We start from the raw sequence: 11,470 nt of genomic DNA, 5'->3' as shown, positions 1-11,470 counted from the left end.
GTCAGAAACGCTGCGGTTCGTATAGGCATACTATTTGCTACTTCTATGAATTGCGCTCTTTTGTCTTCTTGGCAGGAAAGCATTAATCGCAAGTAATGCTTCAAATGCTTTCAACGCAGAGCCTAGAGGACAATATTTCTGAATGAAACAGCACTAAAACGCACGATGAAAACAATAAAGAAATACGCGTATGCCGTGAACGGGCGTTTATATTGCGATTACAAAAATGGTCACAACCTTAAAGCGTGCTAAGGTAGAAAAGACGCAACGTGTACTGAAAGCACCTGAACAAAAAAAAAACGCAAAAAAGCGGCAAGAGCGCAGTGACGAGCTGTGAATGAAAGTCATTATTTCTTTATCAAGCCAACATACTACATGCTAGAAAAGGGCAATGCTTTCACTTCCGCACTCCTGCAAATGAAAAGACCCCGGGAATATTTACCGTGTGGTTTTTTCTTTATATTGCATTTCGATTTTCTTCTTTACATAGCAAAATAACACTGTTGTCGCAGGGACGATGACGAGTCAGGCGCAGAGTTCTTCGGGCTTCCTACTGTGGCGAGCATAGACAAAGTGACCAGATGCAGCACTTTTTAGTCAATGAGAGAAGATTTTTATTTATTTTTCATAGCTGAGTTTGTATCCTAACCAATAGCACCAACGACCTTGTTGACCACGACGGCCTTAGCTACATTCTCAACCGCCCTCCTGATCTTCTTCCAGAAGTATTCGGAAGTGTGGTCGTCTTGGCCATCTGCTGAGCCACTCAGCAGCTGAAGAGCTCCGACGACATCGGCTAGCGTCACCTGCTTGTCAGCCGACAGTTCCTTTCCTTGCAGGACTTTTCCCAACACTTCAATGGCAGCACCGGTTTTCCGCACGGACTCATCTGCTATTAGGAGAACGGTTACATGTCACTGGTTGTGGGTTTCAGAGGAAATCACAAGCACAGTCTCGGCACCTGCTAAGCGAATAAGGCGAAGTTCTTTCCAACGGCTGTGCGCTTGAATTATAGCTTACAACATACCTAATTATTATGCGAAAATGTCACGCCGAAAATATTACTTATTTTAAGTATCGCCGCAGAAAATTTGACAAAAAGCACAGCTATTAGGACGAATACTATTCAGCCAATACGCTCTCAAAGATAACAGAACTGTAAGCAGCCACCTACTTTAAATCAACCATTATGAATACATTAGTAAAATATATTGTGTACGTGTGTTTTAAGTCTTCTGGCAGTGGAAATTTCCGGGACAAAGTGTAAATGATCTTAGGCTTCCTCCGCAAAGAAAATTTTGGTTTAGACTTTTTGCACCGTAAGTTCACGAAGCGCTCAGCATTGGCTTTAACAGCGAGACTCAAAGGAATTTGTGCGAAAAAGCTGCGAAACATTACACCAATCTCAACTTACTCTTTTCTGTCACAGATGTCTTCTTGCTAAATTCTTCTGGTTTCCTGAATAAAAAAAAAAGCAGTGCTTAACTTCTACATTCTTTGTCAGAGAAAAATAAACAGTTTAAATACTTTCATTTCGGAGAAATGTCTCAGTGCCAAAATATTCAAATTGGAAAAAAATATATATTTGGAGGCAGAAAGACAAAATGTTACTCACAGACTTGCAGCCACTGTATCCATGTGACCGGAAAAGGAATGTAGAAAAGCAGTAATGATCAGTATGTACTCTTTACATTCAATGCAAGACAAAACGCACTCCCGAGATGTACGTGCAATACATAATAACATAATAATGCACCTCATTCTTGACGCGCAGCAATAAGCATCGCAGACAAAAAGCCTTTTATTTTCTGTGTTTTTAATCACAGCAACGGTTCTGCTCCACAAGCTCATTTTTATTAATAGAATACAGCACATTCACTGGTAGAAAAGCGAGCCTTGCACGCTTCGTGCTAAAATTTCTCGACGGAAAAAAATCTGGTCCCTAAACTTCACGCCATTTGTATGATACTTACAGGAAACGGCAGCCAGCGCCAAGAAGGAAATGACAGTGGCGACTTTCATGTTGAAATCTTGTGAGCCTTCCTTGAACAAAAAAAGAACAATTTGTTGCACCCTAACCTCCTGAGCTAACAACTAACCGATTCTCATCTGCATTCAAAAGAAAAAAAAAGTGATTTCCAAGAATATAATGCCCTACTGAGCCTTAACAAACAATAGAAATAACCACAATACTTCTAGTTTTATACGATAACAGGCACTCCGATGCGTGCGTATTGTGTAATAGAAATTCATTCCAAGTTCCCCTATACTCCCTACAAAAACTCACGTAGCAAAAATAACGCGACTCAATCACGTTTCAATTTCTAATTCTATATTTGACCACAATGTTACATTGAAACATGCATTAGCATTTAACTTCGAAAGAAAGCCCCATATATTCAAGAGTGATAGAAAAGAAGCCTAGTGTCGACGTTGCCAACAGCACCATGAAGACATACCTCCAAATGCAGGGTTGGATGCAAGCCTGCCCGAGCAGCCTGAAAAACGAGCTTATATACCCGAATATCCGTGACGAAGTCTGCACGTGCAGTGGTTTAGGAAAACACTCTTTTATCAGCTTCGGAAAACCACGAACAATGCGGGACGCGCTTGCGTCGAGTGTGCTCAGATAAGAAGGCTGGCGTACCATGATGGGAGGACAGCATAGCCAGCAAGTATTTTTTTCTTTTGCACTTGCAATCCACGCTATTCATTCTATGAGTGAAGCACGTTACATCGCACAAAACCACTTTTGACAATGGTACGCTAGCATGGAATAAAGAAACTAGAGAAAAAAATGAGTAGGTACCAGTGACGGAGAAAATCTTAACGATGTGCACTCAATAGAAAATTGCCGTTTATTGGCACTCTTCAGCAAAATTCTTAAATCAGCTGTCTTCAGCTGTCTTACGAACGCTCGCGATGCGATGCACTACTAGGTCGCCTCCTGTGTGCAGGAGAGAAAGAAGATAGGTTCCTCTAATTATCCAAGGGAAGGATCCTAATAATGGTAAAAACATCCGTTGCGAGCCTGGGGTAGTATTCTCCCGGTGTCGCCTTTTGCGACATGTCGCATTCGCTCTTCGCTGATTGGTTCGAGCCGCGGTGACGGCGGCGTGACGACACGGATCCGCCTTCCTTCTACGTCATCGTGACGTCGCCCCAAATTACTACGCTTAGTCGAACAACGGAATGCGCTGAAGCGATTCGCGCGGGCGACGGGCTACGAAATTGACACTAGACGCCATGGATCCCGCTCTCCTTGCCTGATTTTTGAGTTGCGAAGAAGAGTGGCGTGTCACATCGCGACCAGTTTGCCTTGGCCGACGAATCTTGTCGGCGGCATTACCGGCTGTCTAAGAGCACAGCACTGTGGCTACCATCTGCTGAGCCGGACTGCCACTCGCCATGCGAACTTACTTTGCACCGTCGTAAACAGACGACGAAACAGACGTTGCCCGCTGCGACGAGATGGCCCTGGCAGCGCTTGCGCTCGCATCCACATGACCCTTCAAGGCGTTTTAATTCACGTTAGTGCAACGAAACAGTGTCTGCACGAGCCAAAGAGGATTTAAAGCAATGTGACGACTTTTACAAACCTACAACTGCACATTAGAGAGTTTTAGTATTGCGGGTTTTGCGTAATTGCGTGCATAGCGGAATAGCACGTCCAGAGTGCGCATGCGCAGAACGCTAATGGGGAAATAGCGTTAGCAAGACCAACTGAACTACAGACCTGCAAACTTGGCAGGGTCCTATGGAGCAGCGTGCGCCAACTTTCGTTAGCTTTTTGGCCGTTGAGGGCGCTCGGTTGACCTGTTCGTCTGCTATTATCATCATCATCGTTTGCCATTTTTTGCACGCTATTTAATACGTTTGTTCTGTCTTTCTCTGCTATCTTGACATCAACAATGAAAATAGCCATAACAACGACTTATTTCGCTCTGGAAAAGTACAAGTACAAAAAAACAGAAAAGTACAAAAAACATTTTCCTTTTTGTTCGCTTTCTTTTTGCCGGCACCACCTTGCCTAGCATAGATAAATGGAGGATAAGGACTACGTGGACAAAGGACAAAACTGCCTTGTTTGAAGTGAAACGATAGAGGAGGCCATTTTCTCAACAGGTGTATATTAGCGCCACGCCGCCCGTAATGTTTCTATCCTAGCGCCAAAAGGCATGAACTAGAACATGCGCGCTGGAGCAATGCCATATGTGCAGGTCTGTAGTTCAGTTGGTCTTGAGAATAGTAAGAAACTCTTATGGTCTTGAGCGTTAGCGTACGAACGCAATCGGCAGTTGCGGCTTTTGCGCCCTTAGCGTGAAAACATGGCGGCGTCCTTCTAAGCGAGAGCCGCCCGCTTCAGCCAATTCAGCAGTCCTTGAGATTCCGGTCGGCATGTTTACCGGCAACTACTGGTGTTGTTGTTTTTCGCTATGACTCACCTTGCTTCGACGATAAAGTTTAAGCTGCAATTCAGCCTGGTTTTTGAGATACGCTCTCGATTCTGGAGCGCGCAAGCCTAATGGGACCTTCAGCTACACTGCTACCGTCTGCAACTGCCCGAAACGCAGCCGAAACCTAGCACAACCATCAGGAACGAAACAAAAATAGATTTGGAGCTTTTTCGCGGTGTTTTATAGACTTAAATGAAGTAAAGCGAGTTTATATTAAATTTGCAAATGTTTTTTGAACATTAGACGTCATGTGATGGCAAATATTCTTGCTATCAAAAGTACGAAACTACTGCTGCTAGTGAATCAACAGTGGTAAATTGTCGCCTCTCGGAGTGAATGAATTCACCGCAGACGAAAGTGCCGGCGCCTTTTTTCGTTTCTTCGAGCAACTGTAAGCACTTTTTTAGGCCCCGCCCATATGCGACATGTCGCAAAAGGCGACACGGCAGAATACGACCCCTAATGTGAGGAAACATTTACGTGCGTAGAGAGGCACCTGCTAACGTATCATAAAAAAGGATGCTTTTTGGCCAGTTCTATTCGGTTGAGCCATACCAGAAGTTTCAGTAGGAGTCAATTCACGCAATATACTTCCACTACAAATGACATACTTTCCTTGCGTGCTTTTAAACCATGTGAGGTAATTCCCTCGTTTGTTTCTTTGTGCCTTAGTTTAGAGACCCTTACTACCAGTCAAAAAAAAAAATATATATATATATATATGAACGAACTTTCTCAAGGAGGTTCTACGAACAACGACGCTAAAAGGAACCTTTTGCATATGCAGTTAATGCAGTTAAGTCGGGCCCATTCTTAAAGGCACGGGATGAACGCACCATTGCACATGAATAAATGGGTGTACATCCTGAATGAAAAATCAACCGCTGCATTCCTGGCCCCGCCGGATTTTCTCGGCAACTTGAGACCACAGATTACAGTGGAAGCCGCCTGCTTCGACTTCACGGGATTTTCCAAAAATGAGGCAATGCCGTTCAATACAAGATACTTCCTATTTTTCGTCGTCGACGCATCAAACCACTTCCGCCTCGTAACATCACCACGCGTGGTAGAGTCCTTTTTGCCTAACAAACGCAAGCCGTTCGTACCACTCGTGCTCAGGTTCCCGCTCGGCTTTCGATACAAGCGAATCTTGCTCAAACATCACTCAACAGCATAGGTGCTAATTTATCCACGAATACTCAGTGCACAAAACGCTTCTGGGCTCAACCAAAGTCTCTACGCGGCTTCTTTCTTTCAATAGCCAAATGCTGGGCTCATTTACCCACTATAACGTCCTTGTCTGAGTACTTTTATCTCAAGTGTACCTTCATCGACCGCCAGTGATTATGGCACAAATTTGAGCGGCTGTACGGGCGAAAACCGAGATGACTGACTTCGAATAAAAGATGCATACAACACAATTTCATAACGCACCAGAACTTTATTTACGGTGCGCTTTCAATAAGTGCTACAATAAGGTTTGAGTGAATGGATTTGTGGAAAAGCAGTGGCGCAGTAACTGCTTGTCTTCTAGGTGGACACCTCAATCACGCCATAAGGGAATGGAGGAAGCTGGGATTGAACGAATGAAGAGGTAAAGGGATGCCTCAGTCGAAATCTCCAAAATAATTTCGATCAAATGGGAATATTTAAGGTGAATTGACACTTCACAGCACGTGGGTGACTCTTCCGTTTCACCTCCGGGAAAACGCGGCCGCGCGGTTGGGTTTGAACCCGGATACTCCGGCTCAGTAGCCGCTCACGCTAACCGCTCAGCTACCGCGTTGGGTACCTTAAATTTAGAAGATGGAACGATGAGAATTATTTTCAGTTCTGAATGTTTCTGAGTAACCTCTGATTAAACTGAATGAGTTCATTCAGTTTCTGAAGCAACTGAATGAATGAGTTCTGAATGAACTCGCTCTTGCGCTCAAAGACAGCCGCAAACGTGCCGCCTTTCGAAATTCTAGTAATCTCAAACGAAGTTGCGCTTAGTGCTGCTACTAGATTGTTTGTATATATAGAACCAGGCGTTCAGGTCTTCGCTATGGCGGAGTTCAGATAGCGCGGTAAATTTAAACTGAATCAGGGTTCAGATAGCGACCCGATAGCCTCGTATAAGGACATTGCTTTACAGGCTCGGTTGCGGAACAGTCTCATCAGAACTTTTCTGCAAATAAAATGCAAACATAAAAGGTGTTGATAATTTCTTCTTTTTTTTCAACAAATATAACAAACTCTGAAAGATAGACTATACTTTATGAGGTAACAATCATATTCTAGAGATAAGAAAATAGCTTATGCGAAACCTTACACTGTCTATTTGGCAAAATTTTTTTGCAAGGTTTAAGAGTCGTGCGCATGCTCTCAATCTCGTGAGTAAACGAAAACCCGGTAACATATTATTGTCTCCATTTCTCACTTTTCCATGACAGTAAAAGAAAACAGAATATAAGCTCCCCAGTGGTCAAGTACTTAAGCAGCACTGTGTTCCTTAATTGTGAATTAACTCCTTTCTTTCTTCATCTACAGGCACTAGACCACATAGGTCTTTTCAATTAGAATATCTCTGCTATCATTATGTTTAACTCATTCTCAAATGGCTACAGTCGATTAGCTAAGAGCTTTGTCCTAACGGATGAGGGCTGAAAGCTTATCGGAGACATGCAGCCTATTGTGCTACAGAATTTTTCATCTTACAGTACCCGTAATTCCCAGATAAAGAACGATATCACAACGAGCATGCTGCTCTATGCGGTATTTCCATCGACGCCGCCAGTGAGTGGTTTTTCCCAGGTAAGTTCACCATGACGATGGTTCAAGCACTGTTATAAAATTGGTGCATCTCCCGCTCATTCCCTCAAAGCCGCTCTTCGCTTTCCACAATGTGAGTGTTTTTCGCTCCTGTCGTCCATTTGATAGCTCGGATGCATGCCACTCAAAAGCAATAATATTGCCACTTACATACTTATATTTGTGATTTTGTTGACACCCCAATCTACTCATTCTTGAAAAGTACTCCTAAATTTTCGGAAAAAACAATCTACCACAAATCAAATACAAAGGGCGTGCATTGAAAGTCCCTCGTGAGAACCTTATCATTTTCCATCTCTTTTTAGCGCAAATGTTAGCAAACTCCTGCTGTAAAGAGGCAAGAATTGCTCAGTAACTTTAAGAGGCCACTGCGGACGACTTAATGCAATTTTTTTTATACACACTGTATGACTACCTGCGTCTTTCACGGTATGGTAATATTTTGCGGTAGGGAAAAGGCTATTTGCAGGAAAAATTTATTTTTAAAATGTTTCCGACACTCGGTACAGTCTCGTGATGACGAAACCACGGATTGATGGCCAGTGCTTTGAAGGGAATGGTGCTGTAGTACATCCTCAGTGATTTAGGCCAAAAAAAAAAGAATGCTGCCGACGCATTCCGCTAACTTGCGAAATCAGCAGGTGATGGCAACATTTGTACTTTGTCTTTTGCTCCTTTCTAGATGATGAAAGTTCCATTTTAGAAGAGCGTGGTCTCCAGGCAATAAAATGCCATAGTTTACCGACACAGCCAGGTTCAGTTTTCCTTCAGCGCCTATTTAAAATATCCACCTACACTGAGTAGCCCTCCAGCGAAGCTGAAGATAATAAAATTAAAGAATCTAAAAAGCAGACATAAAGGGACACAGCACAAGCTTAAGTGGATTTTAATTAGGTCGATAAGAAATAAAGGTACTGAAATCTTCAGAGTGACTTCATGAAAAAGAGGCAGACAGAAGCAGTACATTCAATGTTGGATCCACCCCGCATCTGGGAAAGATGCTACGGTCCGTTTATGGCGTCAGCTGTGTGTTCTGAAAGCGCTGTAAAGACCGCCAAGTATACTTTTCACCTGCGACAACCCTCGAGATACCTCATGTGTTAGTGCTCGACAATGAGGGAAAAACATTCTTCAAATTCTCGCTCAAAGAGCTTTCTTCTTGTTTCAGCTATGTTCGTCTGAAAGCTGTAAATCTGCTCGCATCCCCCAAGCACTGACATATGATGTGGAGATCGCTTCCCCTCGGGCAAATTGGCGAAGTCTGTTTTTACACTTTTACAACATTCGACTTGCGTCGAGTATATATTTTGTGCGCTCAACGATTGTGACAGTTATGATACAACATTCTTAACCGCATCCATCCTGATATCACAAAGGTTCGAAGAAAACGCTTCGCTCAGTAGTACTTAGTTAAAGTGTTAACTACATACGTGTTTTTTGCACTCGCAGAGACAACACAATGAAGACCACAACGGCACTCCTTATCTTGGCGCTCGCTATTTCGGCTTGTAGTTCTACTGCCGGTTCAGGTGAGAAGCGCTGAATGCTTGGTTCCCTGCACAGCATACACTTTTCCTTAGTCCGGGCAGGGCACAGTTCTGACGGCGGGTGCATGCACTCTTAAATTCTGCAATTTGGTGTTACGCACCGTCGGGCCACTATTTCATTGCGTGTTCATTTGCCCCTCCATCTTTACATGAAACGCCAGCCAACTTTTTAAACGATGCATGCTTAGCATGCACAGAAGCAATATGAAACGGAACACGTAAGTGCCTGCCGATGCAGGCCGGCCGTTATGCTGTCAATCTTAACTCTTTATTGTTGAAAATTCAAAGGAGTCAGAGAAAAGAAATATCAGCTATTCAACTCGCATTCATGTGCTCAATAAATCACTGGTTAGCTCCACTAATCTTTGACTAATAGGTGTGTTGCCGATTAACAATAATTAGGATTTGGTTCATTTTATGCAAATTGTTTGAGTTCTTTCGAACACCAAAGCAGAGAGCCCGAGCCAACTCGAATACCCAAGAGAGCGAGAAATTATTTATTCAATAAACGCCCGGCTATTTTTCTCGCAGTAGATATCAGAAAATGAGACGAGGAATTGTTTAACGCTATCTTGCAGTCCCACATTCGTGCTCCCTTTTTTTTCACACAACCCGCTCATAATAACGGCAAACTTTTTAATCGGAATGTGCTGGCTCCACAAAATATGTTGACAACAGGCTTTTGGTGCAAGCTCCACTAGTACGCAGCATGAAATAGGTACACCGCGATTTCCCGACACAAAGCAGTAAAGGGTCAAGGCAGGCCGTTTAAAACGTTTACAAGCGTGGAAATGCGTGTGATACCTCCCGCTTTCCGAAGGGGCGGGCATTTAGACGTAAGGAGGAGAGACTCATTAAAAAAAAAAGGCACACGTGCGAGTTCGCAAAGTGGTAACAAGCTATAACGCGTTGGCTTCTCTTTCCGAGCAGCTCAGCACTAAGTTTACCTCTAGACATGAATAGTTTCCAGCCGGTAAGGTAATCTGCATTAATACTAAGCGATCGGATCAATGCACACCTCTTATAGCACGAACGGTATTTATGGCGATGGTTGCAGCTTGCAGGAACTGCGTTGTTTTAGCTTCAAAGTATTTCTTCCAAGTAGAGCTGTCCATTCTTAATAATGTCCCGTTTGATGAAATTACCAGCTCTCCTGAAAAAAAAAAATGACATGTGTTGCCTGCAAAATACAGAAGAAACAAATTTCAGAAATCAGCGTTAGCAAAAGATTCTTCTGATTGAAACGGTGTCCATGCAGATAAAGAAGGAATGCAGCCGTTCGGCTCATTCATCCCTCTTGGTTGATTAGTGCTAGGTGTGCACACCAACAGTTGTGCAAAGCGAATACTCGCATACAGGGCTAAACCGTAGGGGCTAAGGAAACGCAAGGAATGGACAGAAAAAGTACAGGTACTGTTAAAATATAGGCACCTCAGTTGATAAAGAAATAGATGACAATTATTTATCTCCAAGCTCAAAGCAAGAAGAAATCCATATCTATAGAACTTGTCATGCAGAGAGCGGAAAATCTCTGCCTGCTTCGTCGTTTTTGTAATGGAGTCAATTCCACGGTGATGTTAGCAAACGCAGCAGGAAGTAACAGAGTCAGGTGAGCAGTAGAGTATGTAATGCTTCCGCGAACAGGGTGGTCACAGCCTCCGTAGAATAGTGTTATTTGTAGTCGAATGTGAGAGATGTTTGTCCCGCGTTGAAACAAATTTGGATTCCTGATGATGACGCCAGCTTGGTTTCAGGTAACATATTTAATTACGTTTTCAATGGGGATAACCGAATTGCTCCAAGAGCGTTGAGAGAACAAAATACGTGTCCACCGCCTTTGCATTTCCAAATGCCGACCCGTGAAATTACTGCAGCGGTGCTTCTGTCGCTCATCATTCCTACTGAGCGGCATCCCAAAACTTGAACCTTTGAGTTGCTTTTGTTCATATTTTCCTTCTTCCTTTCATCGACTAGCAAGAAATTTGTAGTTAGAAACTGGTAGTTAGGCACGTTTATATGTGTTCGCCACTGGAACGCAATGCAAAGGAAAGAGGGGTAAAGAAGGCGATATCGGTTGAGCGCTACCAGCAAAGGTATTTTTGTTGCCACCCATGGCTTATATACGTTTATTCCTTTAAAAACAAGAGGGCACTACAAAAAGGGGAAATTTTAAGAATTTTTTTGGAAATAACAGAATTTTTCAGGAACCCATTTTCTTCTCCAGAAAGCGGGATGGAATCCTGAACACATACTTGGATCCCAACTTTAGAGTAGCGTCGACCTCAGTGATCAAGAGTGCTCGATTAGTGAACAGGCAGATTAAGCATGAATCGCTTCCTGGTGGCTATTCATACTTCTTTAAATGCCTTTTACCACAACAGCCCGTCTGTGTGAGGTACTGCCGAGCGCAAGATAACGGAATCGTGTAACAGAATTCAGCTTGCAGGCGGCGAATTTCTTTTTTGCGCGTTTGATAGGACATTTTCTGCACACGCGTGCGATTTCTCGATTTCACAGTTTCTTAAAGCAGGACATCTACGCAGCTGATTTCGTACAGCGACCGTTACAATTAATAGAGCCATTTTTTTTTTCACTAAACTCTCCTCCTATGTAGCCTTCTACGGTTCCGATGTACTCTTGCACTTCACTTCA

General features: G+C 43.3%; 1 protein-coding gene across 3 annotated transcripts; it reads right to left on the bottom strand.

Annotated features, from left to right (window-relative positions):
- Positions 1-530: 530 nt before the first annotated feature.
- On the bottom strand, positions 531-2,841 carry LOC149343745 (uncharacterized). Of its 3 annotated transcripts, none has more exons than XM_089542456.1 (5): positions 2,460-2,841; positions 1,974-2,043; positions 1,616-1,628; positions 1,415-1,458; positions 531-889 (listed from the first exon to the last, which is right to left on the bottom strand). In XM_089542456.1, the coding sequence occupies exons 2-5, from the start codon at positions 2,020-2,022 to the stop codon at positions 645-647; spliced, it is 351 nt and encodes a 116-aa protein (XP_089398582.1). In that variant the 5' UTR covers positions 2,023-2,043; positions 2,460-2,841; the 3' UTR covers positions 531-644. The 3 variants fall into 3 exon arrangements, with proteins under 3 accessions (XP_089398582.1, XP_089398581.1, XP_089398579.1); XM_089542455.1 differs by having other exon boundaries at positions 533-892; positions 1,974-2,039; positions 2,460-2,587; XM_089542453.1 differs by having other exon boundaries at positions 534-892; positions 2,460-2,583.
- Between the last annotated feature and the right edge of the window lie 8,629 nt (positions 2,842-11,470).

Source organism: Amblyomma mixtum, chromosome 5 (assembly GCF_055824585.1).
Source record: "Amblyomma mixtum isolate Tamu chromosome 5, ASM5582458v1, whole genome shotgun sequence".
NCBI lineage: Eukaryota > Metazoa > Arthropoda > Arachnida > Ixodida > Ixodidae > Amblyomma > Amblyomma mixtum.
This window is presented reverse-complemented; position numbering and strand designations above follow the sequence as displayed.